The 16,138-nt window shown below is 45.9% G+C and overlaps 1 protein-coding gene across 1 annotated transcript in view; it reads left to right on the forward strand.

Annotated features, from left to right (window-relative positions):
* Positions 1-16,138, forward strand: part of LOC119449102 (mRNA turnover protein 4 homolog) — a 69,343-nt gene that overhangs the window by 33,157 nt on the left and 20,048 nt on the right. Inside the window, exon 4 of the mRNA XM_037712290.1 lies at positions 12,530-12,681. Coding sequence (XP_037568218.1) covers positions 12,530-12,681 — 152 coding nt within the window. The remainder of the gene's footprint in view (positions 1-12,529; positions 12,682-16,138) is intronic.

The raw sequence follows: 16,138 nt of genomic DNA on the forward strand, positions 1-16,138 counted from the left end.
CTCCTGTGCCTTCGTGAAAGCCATATAGTGCGAAGTAATGGGGCTCGGCTTGTTTCTTCAGCCTCCATGGCAACCTCCGGCAATGGAGATCACCAACGCGGTGGTGCTCTTGTCTTGCCTAAATCCTAGCAAATCTGATCACCTTCAAGCGTAGTATGAGGCAGGGCTTTATTAGAAATTTTTTTTATGCCGCTTTAAGCCTTTTTTTTTTTCTTGGTGAATGAGTTTTTTGGACTGTTTGGTTTTTCGGACTATTTCTTGGTCCCCACGAAGTTCTGAAAATCGGTCGGTCACTATGTATATATATATATACAGTCTACGCCCGTTATAACGGACCCTCATAATCCGGCGAAAAACGTCTGCTGTATCCGAAGTATGCAGGGGGGGGGGGGGGGGAGGAGGAGGCGATCGTGCGACATAAAAATGTTACCGGAACGTAATATGCTTTGAAAATCGTGTTCTTGCCCGTGGAACAGCCGATACGACATAATCTGACGAATTACGGCCATGAATCAAAGATTAGACCAGTTTGACGCCGCACGCAAGCTTCAGTTTGTACACAAGGGTCTGGTACCACCACCCCCCCCCCCCGCTTGAGGCAATTCTTACCTTTTTCATTGAACGGGAAAGGTGCATGCGAGGAAAGAAACTTCATGGAACATGACTTTTTATTTCACAAAATATACTGAGTGATGAGGGCCTGCTTAGCTCCTGCCAGAGAAGACGCGGTCACCTTGTGTTGCATTTCTGTGAGCTGCAGAACTTCCGCGGAGCAGTCACCTTGCTGCTGCAGGAAATATCCTTTCAGGGCCTCAATGTAATCCATGGCCTGGGACGAAGAAAGCTTAACAGGTGCTTCAGTCTCTTCGCTACGTCGTCTTCTAATAGCGGGTCAGAAGAGTTCTTTACAAGTGCTGCGATCTCGTCGTCCGTCAGTTGTTCGCTGTCGACGATGCCATCATCAAAACTGACGAAGTCGGCGAAGTCTTCGGCCCCGAAAGCTTCTTGAATTTGGGGCCACACACTTGGCACACATGGATCTTGTGGTGCAGTGCTGGGTGCGTCATTCGCTCGGCAAAAGCCTGCCTGCCGATTTGTCTGCCAGTCCGAGACAACGCTCTCATTGACGCTATCGCGCTCTCCACACATGGCACTGAACACAACACCATGCCGTGCCTTAAACCGGCTAAGCCAGCCCTCGCTGAAGGTGACGTCGCCATGTCCCAAAATCACAGCGAGTTGCTCAGCTCTGCTCCTGAGCAAAAGTCCGTTCACTGGAATCCCACGAGCACGCGCGTCCCGTAGCCACATGAGGAGAGCAGACTCGACGTCCGGGTGCGCCGCTTTGCGCATTCGAAAACGCTTTTCCTGGATCTCGCCGGAGTCGCATTTTTCGGCGACGTCCTTGTTTTTCAAGATAGAGTTAACTGTCTGCTTAGACAGGCCCATTCTTCTGGCGATGTCCGCCTGTTTTTCGCCATTAGCTACACCGTTAATTATACTTAGTTTTTCTGACAGTGAAATCTGCTTCCTCTTGCGTCCAGCCATTCCACACAAGCGCAGCCGCCGCACGAACACAAAGAAGAAAATGGACGCAGCGAGCCACTTCACTGGATTGGCTCGGCCGCGCCAGCGACCCGTTAGATGCCGACAACGTTGCCAGACATACTATTGTTTCCCGGCTAAGTAGAAAAAAAAAAACGCATATTGGGTGTCGGCCCCGCGTAACTCTGCCATATAAGCTCAGTCCAAACAATTTTCGCCCTAAATTTAGTCCGTTCTAGCCGATAGTCCGCTATAGCAGGGTCCGTTGTGAGCGGAGTGGATGCCATTTAAAATGCGTGGTGACCAAACAAACCTAGGGATATGGTCCGTTGTAACCGGAAGTCTGTTGTTCCCGGATCCGTTGTAACGAGCGTAGACTGTACATATGTATACACACGCACCGAAAAAGTAAATGCATGCCTTTTACTGCCCCCCAAAGGCTCAAATTACCACAGGCACGTCTGAAATAGCTCTGAAGGCCTGCCAGTACACTTATTAGGCGTATCGTAGCTCATACTGTGATAGGAGACGGCAGGTGCGCACGTTTGTAATTAAGGAAGACATACCGTGTCCCGTGTCAATTGCCCCTTCTCAGTCTTGATATGCTTCACTGCGATACTTTGCATCTGCTTCACTGCATAACACTGCTGTATTGAGGCGGAGCTGACTTTTGGGAACCAGCATTATGCAACGGGTCATGCTTTCCTAGTTTCCAAGACATTGGTGAGGATTGCAAAGGCGGAGTCGGTGCCATTGCTAACAGCGGCGAATTGTTGCAATGAAAAACACAGCACCGAACAGAAAGAAGCTTGGTAGCGAACGTTGAAGTAGCTAGGCCTAGTGTTGCCATGGTGGTGGCTGTGGTGGCCAGTGTATCAGTGTGTGAGAGCGCCGGTTCAAGGTGGCGAGATAATCAAAATGGCGGCTGTGGTGGCTATGATTAATGCCCTTTCAGACCTAAGGTCCTGGCATGAAGTCCGGAAAATTGGACGGCAAAGGTTGGTTTGCATCCGAAATTTCAGACGTTTTATACATTGGACTCTTTGGGGTACGTGGCGGTGTCGCGAAGGCGTCCGAATTATCCAGCATGACCAAAAAATTGGGTGTTTGTTAAATCGATCGTTGAATGTATATGCAGTTGAACCCACTTATAACGATACCGGTTCTAGCAATATACTATCGGTAATAACAATGAGCTGCTGCATCGTCAACTTTTGCATCTTTGTATGGTGAAATAACCCGCTTACTACAATGCCCCATGCTGCATTATTGGTTATAACCATGAAGTCTGGCTACTGGGTGTCCCTGCTGAAAGGGAATGGAATGCGCTGCATGTCGCCGCTGCATGCAGCCGCTGCATGTCGCAGCGCACTGTTTTCCAGCTGTCTCCGCATTGCCAGCCTTGCGCGCCACTCTTCTGTCACCCTTCCAATCCTCCAATCACGAATGGGCTGCGCCCATAGCTCTACGTCGCGCCACCCTCCGAAAAACGAATGGACTGTGCCGAGCACTACTCCCCGATTGCTCACTGGGCTGGCTGGCCCCTCATACTGCAGAGTTCTGCCGCCAGATTAAGTCGCTCGTGCTTGTCTTTGTTGGTTGTGTTGAAGCCGGGCTAAGTATTTTCTCAGCCTCATTTGACTAGCCGCCGAACGAAGATGGTTATTCCGCCCGCTGATCATCAGCAATGCAAGATGTTGCTGGTGAAAAGAAAGCGCACACACTGCTATAGATTTGGAAACAAAGTGCGTTTAACCGATGAGGCGATCGTCGCGAACGTGCCATGCTTGCATCGGATAGCGATGGCAAAGACAGCATCGATGATGCGGTAGTGCAGGCTGCCTCAACATTGGCCTCGCAGAAGGTCCTGCACATGATTCAATCCCTCCGGAGCTTTGTTATCGGGAGGGACCTTTGCGAGAGAAGCATGTCGGCAAGCTTCGCGTAAAGCAAGCAAAGCTGACAGACATGGGGGTTTTCTTGTGCAAGCCAGTGAGAAGTACATGGCAAGATGCTTGTGGTGATCTCGCCTCGGCATTTCTTCTAGATTCCTCAAGCTGAGAGGCTGCCACAGCAACCTTCTTGCATTTTTTAAGAGGCCCCTTTTGAAGCCACCAAAGCAATGCCTCGGCGGAGCTCGCATGTCACTTGCCGCCCGTGACCCCGCTTTGCAGTTATAGCAGTGTCATTCTTAAACGACGACAGCCGCGAGTTGTTACATGTGATCGGAGCACACAAGAAGCAGAGTTGAACAGTAAAATGAGTCAACACGTCAACACATTCAGCAATCAGATGGAGAAAGGTGGTAGGGAGGGGCACTGGCCTCCTCGCCATTATGGCTTTCTAGCAACTGTTCTGCCATTCCCCATTTTGAATTTTTCACCCGGTTATAACAATTGTCAGTTATATTAATGGTATTTTTTGTGGCACTTGAATATTGTTATAATTGGGTTCGACTATATATATATATATATATATATATATATATATATATATATATGAGAGTACAACTGTGTGCTGCAAAAACTTGGGGCTAGTTGATGGACCATGTCCATCTTATTAGTAAGAACATGAAAGCACCTCCTGGAAGTGCAAGCTTGGCACTGTGAGAGGAAAGTTGTCATCCATTGACACTGACATGTTCAATGCTGAGTCACAGGAAATCTCGCAAAAGTGATGGTACAGTAGAACCTCGTTCATATGTTTTAGAAAAAAAAAGCACAAGAAAAAACTTACTAACTCGGAAAACGTACAGTCCAAAGTCACTAAAAAACTTGCCAGACTCAACTGTAGTTGACATCTACATAATGCAAAGCGTTTTTCGAATCATTTCAGCACGACAAACTGACGTGCGTCGAGCTCGTGGAGTTTGAGAGGCACGTTGTCGTTTTTGTGCTCAAATTGTTGTTTCGACAACTCAAATTCGGCCTAGGTCAGGAGCTTCCTTGACCAGGGCATTTCAGTGGGAAGTTTTGACGTGCCCACTTTGCACGAATCCTTGTGGCACGAGGCGAACGGCGGCCCATTTTGGTTATCGCCTGTTAAAATCGCGCAGTGCACACAGTGCACTTCCAACAGCACTACGCCCCACGTGCTTTGGAACAAATAGGTGAAAATGCTTGTCGCAATAGGGTTGGGGGTGACAGCTGTGAATGCGGCGTGCGATGACCCGGGAGGAGATGTGCTGCTACTGATCCTGATACCAGGCCACGCTGGCATCACGGGTAACCTGTATGCTGACAGAGCAGCTCGAGAATTTGTACATAACCGAGCACTCATCACGCCGACTGCAGATGACCCTGACCCAATTGACCCCGAGTATTCAGCAATCCTGAACTACCACAGAGGAAGTTGCTTGCGATGTCCTCCACCCGATCGAAAACTAAATACAGGGGATGCTGCTGCCTGGCGTAGGCTCCAGACAGGCACTTACTCGAACCTACACATATTACATCGCATGTACCCCACAGCCTGCAGGGACGAATGCCTGTGGTGCGGGGCCACACCAACCCTATACCACATTACTTGGGAGTGCACGCTACATAACATAGAACACAACCACACGAACACCACGAGGGAGCAATGGGAAGCACTACTGTCCAGCTCTGCCCTCGATGACCAGCTCAAGCTGATCCAGAGAGCAGAGAAGATGGCAAGAGCCAGTGGAGCCCTGGACTCTGTCTTGCCCCGAAGGGGCAAGACAAAACTCTATATTTCTAATAAAGTTTATCTATCTACCTATCTATGTGCTGCTAGTGGAATAAGAAACTGAGTGCATGCCAGCGTTTTCACGTGAGACGAGCAGGCGAGTATTGCAGGGAAGCTGCTGGGGCGAGTGGCTATGGTTCTCGTCGCGCGCACCTTGCGTCTTTTATGCTTAGGATCCAGCGGCAGTACAACATATCATGCTATCACAGTTTGGCAAACGTTAGCGCCGAAAGAGTGTGTTTTCCAGCACCGTATGAACTGATAAGAAAGAAGCATACGTGTACGATTGGCTTTTTTTTTTTCCCTAAATAGCGAACACTGGTGCCACGAAATTGTACGTAATGGGATTGTATGAACAATGTTTTACTGTAACCCTGAAAGTGGTCATTCAAGAATAACACCCCTGCTTGCTGTGGCTAACTTAAAGATAGTTTTTCAATGTCGCTGGCTGGATTTCTCCTGGTGTTCCATTAATTATATGCTTGTGGAGTATCTCCTGCCTTGAACATTCCCACAATGCATGTTTTGTATCCGCTTGTTGTTTGCATCTTGTGCATATTGAACACTCGCTGTGTTCCCACGGAAGATATGTCCTCGCTTCGGTTTGCCTTGTGCATTGCACCAAATACATTGTGTGCTCACCGAAGAGACATCCATCTTTGTGCAGAAGAAAATGAAAAAAGGCTATCTTCGTATATATACGCCTACGTCGACAGTATATGCACAGCCAGCTTTCTATTTATTGCTTTGTGGCTAGTAGTTTCGGAAACGCGTTGCCCAATGGACAGCTGTATTTTTCTGAAGCTAAAGTGGCGATTTCTTCTTGTGTAGCATGTTGGTTAAGTGATGGATGCTTTCTTGTAGTTAAGTGCGTGATTCCTCAATAAACTGGCTCCTCGTGGAATTGCTTTTTGTTCCCTTGTTGATGTTCTGTCACATTTTTTGCAGCCTTGTTGCATTGTATTGTGTGAGAAGAATGGGCACCAATGCATCACACAAGGAACAGCACTGTGCACAGCTGGAGTGGATATGTGGGCCAGTTGGTCGTTCACAATGGGCAACACACCGCTTTAGAATAACGTACATTATTTCCAGGAAGTCGTACTGCAAGTCAAGACAAGGGCCAACAAAGCTGTTGCGGAATTCATTTATTATAACCAAGAGACTCAGTTCTATTCTGTTGTACTTATCCCCTTTTCTCTTACCTCTTCTTACACCAGGTGAAATGGTGTCCGATTGAACAGACAATTTCTGCTCTGCGTGGTTTTTGCATCTTTTTATGCCACAATAACAACAGTGCATGTCCTGTGCTTTCTTCGTGTCTCTCGTTTTACGCACTGTTCTCGCCCATAAGCACTGCACAAGTGCTGCTGTTTGCTATTGTTGAGTTGTGTTCGGCTACTTGTGACGCCATGGGTAATCACCCTCCAGTGCAATCTTCCCATTGGTGGCCTACTATCGATGTTTGCAAATTTGTATGCTGCTTTCCAAGCGCCCTCGGACATGGCATTTCTGCTGATTCTGATGAATATGCACACAAGTTTTTGAACTTGATGGGCGCTTTAAGCACTCGTGGTTCCCAACGTAGCATCCACGTCACGCGCTGCTCATCAACGGAGACATAGCATTTCTGCCGATTCTGATGTATCTGCACGCAAGGTTTTGTACGTTTACAGCAGCACTGACACAGAAGACGACTTCAGTTTGCTGATTGCATCCTGCTAGGGCTAGTCACTAGGGCTAATATTATTGCGGGGGCAATATGGACAATCCAGGCGCATTTCTGGTGTCGGCATCGCTGTGATGTCCTGTATAAAGTCCAAGTGCAATAACATTGCGGCTGCGTGCCGTATGCTGTGGGTGCGAGTGAAAGTGCGCGAGGGTAAGCCAAGGACGGTGGCTCGATCTCACATGCGCAAGGGAGGAAGGCAGGCAGGATCGCACCGTCTTCCATTGCGCGCAAGACACATGGGGGGGGGGGTGGGGGGGGTTACTCCGGTGGGGGCTGCGTATGGCGCAGCCTACCCTACTCTACCCGCAGCAGCTACACCAACCGATAGAACTCATGTACAATGGCCCTTCAAAAACTCTGTGCCGTACATTTCACAAACTTTCAGATTACAGTAGCCTTCTGCTGATTTAACTTTGGTTAATTGGATGTTTCGTGTACCCGTGCTACACGGGCACTTTCAACTGCCATTGAGTTGAATGGTTGTTGGGTCAGTCGCAGTTGAGCGCTGCTACACGCCAGCTTCAACTGTCACCGACGTCAGAATGACAGTTGACTTCAGCTGATATCGGTGATCCCAGTCGAAGCAAGTCAACTGCCGAGATGCCTGCCTTCAGTGGTGCGATTGTGGATAGTGTGGTATTGCAAGTTGTAGCTTCTGCGCCTGCCAAGCAGTTTGTTTGGTCACAGTCACTGGCCGCATAATTATCAGAGTTTGGGGGGAGCATCTCTGCAAACTGCGCTCGGCAAAGTGTAAAACTCGCATGTATGCACGGTCACATGCCAAGCAACTTTGAGACATCTCTGATGGCTGTATCTGCTGTGCATGAAGTTGCACTAAGCAGTGGCTATACTGAACGTCCTCACCAGACACATTACACTAACTAGCGCAGACACTTGAATTTTAAAAAAAATAGTAAACGTAAATTGAAGCTGAATCTTAGTCTTTCTTTTTTTGAAACTGAGCAAGAAACAACATTTGCCGAAAGTTACTTCATTAAATATTCGTTATTGTCAGAAAAATACTATAGGATGCTTTTTTAATCATTTATAGATGCTTCTACATCACTGTCACGTGACCACGTATGCTTAACTGAACGCGTTAGTGCTGTGTAACTGCAAGCAGACAGCTGTTCCGTTCAACGGCAATTGAAAGTGCCCTTTAGACAGGGATATACTGGGGATTAAACAGAAACGTTTGCTCCGGTCATCTCCCTTTTTCACTGTATCTGATTTGTTTTGGTACATGGTTCTGACATTCTAAGAACATTCTCTTTGTGTGCCAGCATTTCCTTTAGCACAGGCAACATCGGTCCTTGGCTTTGATTCAAGTGTGATGAAACACTTACCTACTAAACAAATCTCTGTGAGCTTTAGTCGCCCAGTGGCTGCATGGTGAACTTTTACTGCACGAAACAGTAATGTCTTAGAGAAATGAGTTCGACTAAATGATGCCGTGTAACACCTTATGAAGGAGCGTTACACACCACAGTCAACTGTCATCGCCATGCTGTCATCTTGTCATTGTTATGTCATTGTCATGCCACAGTAATGTCATCAGAGTCATGATCTTATTTAGGAATAAAGGTAATTTAATGTCCATTACACCCATAACATTTGGATGTGTTTCTTCACTTCCAATGAAATGAACAAAAACAATTATGCCTAGTTAACTGCCTTGCACAGTGAATTATTTAAGGGTGCACAAAGTGTTATCTTTCTGTAATCTCTTGTTGTCTAGTTTTCTTTTTTTATTTTCTTTTTGCCCGAATAAAAACATTGAAATTGCACTTTTAGGGCCCCTCACCAGGCCACATAGCAAATTTGGTTATATGCTGGAAGTTGTTACATGCCTTCTTGGGGGCATTCTACCGCAAGAATTTTTCAAATTGGTTCATTAATAGCCGAGATAGAAATATTTTAATGCTGCTAACCCGCGGTTTTGGGAGGCGAGCGTTGCTGCCAACAAGAACACTCTCCACTTCTATCGCGCACCGCACAATATTGTGCACTATGCACGAGAACACCTGCCTAGCGGTATAAGTCAGTGTTACACGAACACTGAAGCAGACGAAAGCGAATCACAGAGCATGATCGCGCACCACTTCATGACGTGGGAACAAGCAGGCGAAACGGAAGTACCCTGCTCTTGCTACAGTACAAAGTAAAACGGACACTGAGACTTTCGGTTTGTAGGTTTTAATATCTATCTTAACTTTAATTCGTCTATTGCTGCAACGGGTCAAACAAATAGCAGATGTTGCCTTGTATAATTCTTGAAGTGTCACGTGTCACTTTGGGCGACGTCGCAGCGTATGCACATGTACGTAGGCGCACTTGCTGATATACGTCATCCCCCCCGTCTTGTAGCGCGGCGCCCGCGAGCTGAAGGGCAAATGGTGTTTGTTTTGAAATTTCAGCTCTTTCTGTGGGGTGTAGCAGTGTAATACTTAGCAGACATGATCGTTATCGCACATTGTATGCACTGCGCTTGTCAGCTGAAAATGGCCAGACCTGATGAGAGGCCCTTTAAGCTACTTGTTTGTGAGGTAAGAACATCTAAATTTACTTTCACACCATTTGCTGCCCCGTGGTGAACTGCATGGTGTTCATACAAAAAAAAAAACAACTAAAATAAACGAAACTTGCTAAGTAGTTTCTGGCTCTTTCAATGCACAATGTAGTCCATCAATACCGACAAGTTAACCAAGCCCAAGCAATGTCGCCAAAATCTATGTCACAGCAAGCTGATGCAGGAACTTCAAAGCGGCCTCAGCACCCACCTTTCTTTCTTGCATCTTTTCTGTCTTACCAGGGGTGGTCTAATGCAAAATGGGACATTTTTGTATTTTAAAGCAATAATCTACTAATACAGCTCAAATCACTTTTCTCTTTAGTGCCCCTTTAAGGATGCTCATGATCTGTTGATCCTAGCAGATGTTAAGCTTAATGCTAATCCACTAAATCTTGGGGAGTTTCATGAAGTGCTTAGTGTTAAGCCACCAACTAGCTCTTGTGTACACCCTGGTGTAAGTATGCATACTTTTTTTCACTTTCACTTATGATTGCTCTATAGAACTAATTACTGGCAAAACATTTTCCTGCAGCATGTTTTTGTGGAATGGATTAGTACTTCTGTAGCCTGTACGTTGTCGTAAGCTCTGCCCAAAAGTTTCATAATATAGGCACTTGCTCTAACCGTTGTCAGCTGTGTAAGTACTTTCACAAATCAGCTTTCTTCATTCAGGTATTCTCGCATTCACTTTTTGGAATATAATTACTTTTCCAAAATGTCACGTGACTATCACTGAACATGTCAGTGCCTACTGACAACAGCATCACTGGCGCAGTGCTAGTATTGCTGTCGCCCGGAGGCACAGATGAGTGCAATGCTAGTTACCCAAAATCTTGCAAAAGTGATTCTATCCCCAAAAAGTGAACGGCTGAGAATGCCCACCCTTGGTGACACCTTCCCATCAGGCAACTCTGTGCTGCATCATGGCTGCCTGAAACTCATGCCAGATTGATTTTTGTTAAGGTTCCAGTATTCTATATTCTAGTATTCTAGGTTGATCTTTGTTAATGACATTCAGTGAGTGCAGATTGATATATATATCAAAACGTTTATTAAAAATAACAGGTGTAGGGAGCGGGTGGGTGGAGCCCCTAGTCCAGGGCTCCACTGGCTTGAGCGGTCCGCCGTGCCTGGTCGAGAAGAGCTAGTTGCATCTCCCGATCCTCGCTGGCAAGCCAAGTCTCCCACTGCTCCTTTCCGGAAAGTTTGCCGGCTATTTGCGGTGTATTAATTTTGGGTGGCCTGTTCTGGCAATCCCACGTAATGTGGGCTAGAGTTGGCTGGCCTCCGCACCACGGACAGTGAGCGCTGTAGAATGTGGGGTGAATGGCATGTTTCAAATAAAGATTTGGATATGTGTGCGTCTGTATTCGGCGCCAGTCGTAAGAGTCTATATATAATGCAAATGACGCTTGTCCCATGGCCATTGTTTAGCGTATGAACTGCATTGAAAAAATGCCTGTCACAGTGTAAGGGTGCTGCACTTGACATTGATTCATGCAAAAGTGAACGTAGTATATCTTCAAATGGTTGATTGAGAGTGCAAGCCCAGTAGTGTTATAGTGTGTTGTGTTAAACAGCAGCATTGAGAGATTGGCTTGCTAGTGTTTCTTTTTTCTCTCTGCTAAATGGCAAGCTAGCTTTCCTGCAATACCTCATGCCCAAGACATGGCAGTCAACATACTGTTTAATGGTGGATAGGCTTGCTGCATGCGGATTTTTTTTTTTTCTGTAGAGTAGACAAAATTGCTTGGCATGCAGTAAGTAATGTGTTTAGCATTTGACCGTCATTTTAGTAATGGAGGTTGCCATCCTATTTTGAGCATCCAGCTACATGTGGAAATCAGCAGTTTTCAAGGGGGTGTGTTTATTTGGATATGAGGCAGGCTTCTTGAGCGTAATAATCTAAAAGGAATGACAGGGGGTCAACAGTTTTGTCCACTTTATAGTAATCAAACCAACATGACTTGAATGTATAACTTCAATGGGTGGGGTTCAGTATGCTTATTGTGACGTGTTGGTATACTTACTGTATTTCTGTGCATACAGCCCACACCAAACATCCTTTAAATTTAACAGTACAGTCAAGGTGTGGGTGGTTGTAAGTGGGTTTCACCCGGTCTAGCTTCTGCTTAGGTGCTACGGCCACTGTCTAGCTTCCCAGTGCACACACGCACACCTCTGTGCTACCAACCGCAGGCATGACACCACACTTGGTGTTAACAAAAACAAACCAAACGATTTATTGGGTCTTCCCAACAAGAACTGCTGGCTTCCGGGATGCTTGATGAGCAGACAGGAAGCAAGCTAGTAAGAAGCAGAGGTATTCACCTGTGCTTAACAGCGCTGTGACCTCTGGCATCCACCATCGTTCAGTGTTCTCACTCAAGGTTCATGGAAAACGCCGATTCTAGCTGCTTCCTTCAATTGGTGTCCCACTGTAGACTCCCTGGGCACCTTCCTCGGGTGCGGGCAGTCCCATCTGGTACCTTCTCTCCTTGTGAATGAGTGTAAGGAGGGAGTCGGGTAAGGGTATATTGGCGCACCTTGCGGTGGGAGAGGCAGCAGATTTTCACTGTTTCCCACAGAGTAACATGCAAACTTCACCTTCAGCTATGGCTTCATGCAAAGAACACGGATCACGATGAATGCAGCGTTCAACTACAGTCCTTTATGACACAGCAGAAACTGAAGGTTATCAACATCGCCGAAGAGGTGGGGAACAGAGCGGCTGGCTGAAGATATGACATGGACAAATAGGCGTCCACAAATGGAGGCTGTACTTACAAAGATTTGAGTGTTTGTCATAATCAATCAGTTCCATTAGGTTTACATGTTTTTATTTTTTATTGTAATTGGGGTAGGTTTATACTTCGGAAAATGCAGTACATTATAAAATGAACTTACTGCCAAGGCCTTTGTGTCAAGATGGAGCTGTACTGTACATCATTATCTAATCACTGTGCTTTCAGGTGGTTCAGCGAGTACTCTGATGCAGACTACGCACGGGCAGGATTCCAAGCAACACACCGGGTCTTCCTGGACCAAGGCCCACTACCTCAGTTCCAGCACTCCCTGGAACCATATTTGAGGAGACTTGGTTTGCCTACCAGCCTCCAAAAAGGTGAGGGCCCGACTCAGTGGCACTTCATGATTATGTGAGCCTGTCAGCAGCTTAACTTCTGTGGATACATTGGTAATGAGGAAACAGTACAGACGTCCACACTCTTGTTTAAAGCACTTGAGCATTGCGAGATAAGAAAAGTAATATTCTTGTGTTTCTGCTTAATTTGAGACACAATGAGCAGTTTTAGTGACCTGGCCCATGTAAGTCACTTGTGTGTCCTGAACCTAGTTGCTACAAAAGTACTGCACGCAAAATAAAAAAAAAAAGAATGCAAACAAAACCAAGTGGCAATACGTCAAGTACACACACTGCATGGTTGAAATTTATTGGAAGGCATTATAAAATTTGGCACACATATAACATTTTTAATAAGACCACTGGTTAAAGCCAGCAGCCCACTGAGTGCCGTTTTCATAGTGCAGGGATGATGTGTGAGGGCAGCAAAATGGACAATGTGCGCCCACTTGGCTTGCGGCCCAAAGTTCCGGTTGATGTGAAAAGCGCCAGCACTGGGTAGCCACAAAGAATGTGTCGGAGAAAAGCAGAAGTCGCACTTGCACTCATAAGAGGGAGGTCACGATAAAGAACAAGTCAAAGAGTCAAAGTCAACAAGTCAAAGAGTTCGAAGATGCGAGGCTGCTCAGCCTCGCATCTTCGAATGACACGTCAGATTAAGTTTGAAGTTTATTAAAGAAATGTCAATACAAGTACAAAAATGCACTCTCTAGGCAGAAAAATGTGATTAAAGGGTCCCAACAAAACATTCCGGGGGGCCATACACATCAGTAGCAGCATACATGCAATAATCATCATCAGCCTATATTTATGTCCACTGCAGGATGAAGGCCTCTCCCTGCGATCTCCAATTACCCCTGTCTTGCGCTAGCTGCTTCCAACTTGCGCCTGCAAATTTCCCAACTTCATCACCCCACCTAGTTTTCTGCCGTCCTTGACTGCGCTTACCTTCTCTTGGTATCCATTCTGTAACCCTAGCGGTCCACCGGTTAACCATCCTACACATTACATGGCCTGCCCAGCTCCACTTTTTCCACTTAATGTCAACTAGAATATCGGCTGTCTCCGTTTGTCCTCTGATCCACACCGCTCTCTTCCTATCTCTTAACGTTACTCCTAAGATTTTTCGTTCCATCGCTCTTTGTGCGGTCCTTAACTTGTTCTCGAGCTTCTTTGTTAACCTCCAAGTTTCTGCCCCATATGTTAGCACCGGTAGAATGCAATGATTGTACACTTTTCTTTTCAACGACAGTGGTAAGCTCCCAGTCAGGATTTGGCAATGCCTGCTGTATGCACTCCAACCCAATTTTATTCTTCTGTAAATTTCTTTCTCATGATCAATCAACGTACTCCCATACAGACTCTAGAGGCTGACTGGCGATCCTGAATTCTTGTTTCCTTGCCAGGCTATTGAACATTATCTTTGTCTTCTGCATATTCATCTTCAACCCAATTCTTACACTTTCTCGATTAAGATCCTCAATCATTTGCTGTAATTCGTCTCCATTGTTGCTGAATAGGACAATGTCATCTGCAAGCCGAAGGTTGCTGAGATATTAGCCGTTGATCCTCACTCTTAAGCCTTCCCAGACTAAGAGCTTGAATACTTGTTCTAAGCATGCAGGGAATAGTATTGGAGAGATTGTGTCTCCTTGCCTGACCCCTTTCTTGATAGGTAACTTTCTACTTTTCTTGTGGAGAACGAAGGTAGCTGTGGAATCCTTGTAGATATTTGCTGAGATATTCACGTATGCCTTCTGTACTCCTTGATTACGCAATGTCTCTATGACTGCTTGTATCTCTACTGAATCAAATGTCTTTTCATAATCTATGAAAGATATAAAGAGAGGTTGATTGTACTCCGCATATTTCTCGATTACCTGATTGATGACATGGATATGATCCATCGTAGAATATCCGTTCCTGAAGCCAGCCTGTTCTCTTGGTTGGCTGAAGTCAAGTGTTGCCCTGGTTCTATTGCAAATTATCTTGGTGAATATTTTATACAATACTGAAAGCAAGGTAACGGGTCTATAATTCTTCAATTCTTTAACGTCTCTTTTCTTATGGATGAGTATAATGTTGGCGTTCTTCCAGCTTTTTGGTACACTTGAAGTTGTGAGGCATTTCGCATAAATGGCCACTAGCTTTTCAGGCATGATATCTTCTCCATCTTTGATTAAATCTACTGTTATTCCATCTCCTCCAGCAGCTTTTCCCCTGATCATGTCTTTCAAGGCCCTTCTAACTTCATTGCTTGTTATAGAAGGGGCCCCTGTATCCTGTTCATCACTATTTCGAATGAAAGTAGCTTGGCTGCTCTGGGTACTGTACAGCTCAGTATAGAATTCTTCCTCTACTTTTACGATGACACACAATGTAAGAGTGTTTATAAAAAATAAAGTAGCACAAGGCCAGGAAATAAAGAAACATAGAATAAGTGCAAAATTTAAAATATGTACAAAAGCATGAGCACAGAACAATACATTTCTGTATTTGTCAACTAGATAAGTTAATAAGTAAACATTGATAATTCTTCTGAGCCAGACTGTAAGACCGAGCTGATTTAACATTATGTTACAGTAGAATCCCACTGATATGTTCCTCGTTGATACATTTTCCCGGGTATAACGTTGCTAAAGCCCGGTCCCAGCAAAAGGCTGATAGACACCTATGTACAGTCAAACCCACTTATATTGATCTATCGGTTATAATGACCACATTTCATTGCATTTACAATTTTCTGACCCTGTCTATTGAAAGTGCTTCCAGATAAAACGAACATTTTTTAAATCGCTATCGATACAGTTACAACGAACACTTTGAACACTGTAAGATTCGCCGGCCGAAATACATTGCTCACAATACGAAAAAAATTGGTTGTTCCGAACGTGTTGCCGTGCCGCTGTGGATCATACGAACGCGTGAGCAACAGCGGCGGCGGCCGGCACAGACAAGTCGGCACAGCGGTATCTGGGCGGGAGTCATAGTCGCCACGCAACCGACTACGTCATGCGGCTGTGCGATCTCTCATTGGTCCCCACGTCGAGCGGACCGAACCACATCACAGCCTAGCCTATGCTTAGCGAGAAAGTAGACGAGGACCCCTGCAGCAACGACGACCGAGGCGCAGCCCCGACGGTCAAAACGCTCCCTGCACTCGACGTGCTCAGGCGTTCAGTGGCGTGCGAAAACATTCCCTAGATCACATGCGCTCACCTTTACGCCTTTCAGAAGGCGATCGTTGACGATTTGGGCAAGAAGAAAACGTCCCGTTGATACGTTTTTCAAGGGACCGCGAAAAAGAGAGAGAAGAAAAAAAGCCGTAGTTTTGAAGCAACCAGTGCACCAGCAGCAGCGAGCGAACTGACCTTTGCGCAGTCTCTCACTTCGACGCGAACTAAATGTCGAAGGCACAGCACATACGAAGCTACTGGCA

The sequence above is a fragment of the Dermacentor silvarum genome, chromosome 4, assembly GCF_013339745.2.
Source record: "Dermacentor silvarum isolate Dsil-2018 chromosome 4, BIME_Dsil_1.4, whole genome shotgun sequence".
In the NCBI taxonomy this organism is placed as follows: Eukaryota; Metazoa; Arthropoda; class Arachnida; order Ixodida; family Ixodidae; genus Dermacentor; species Dermacentor silvarum.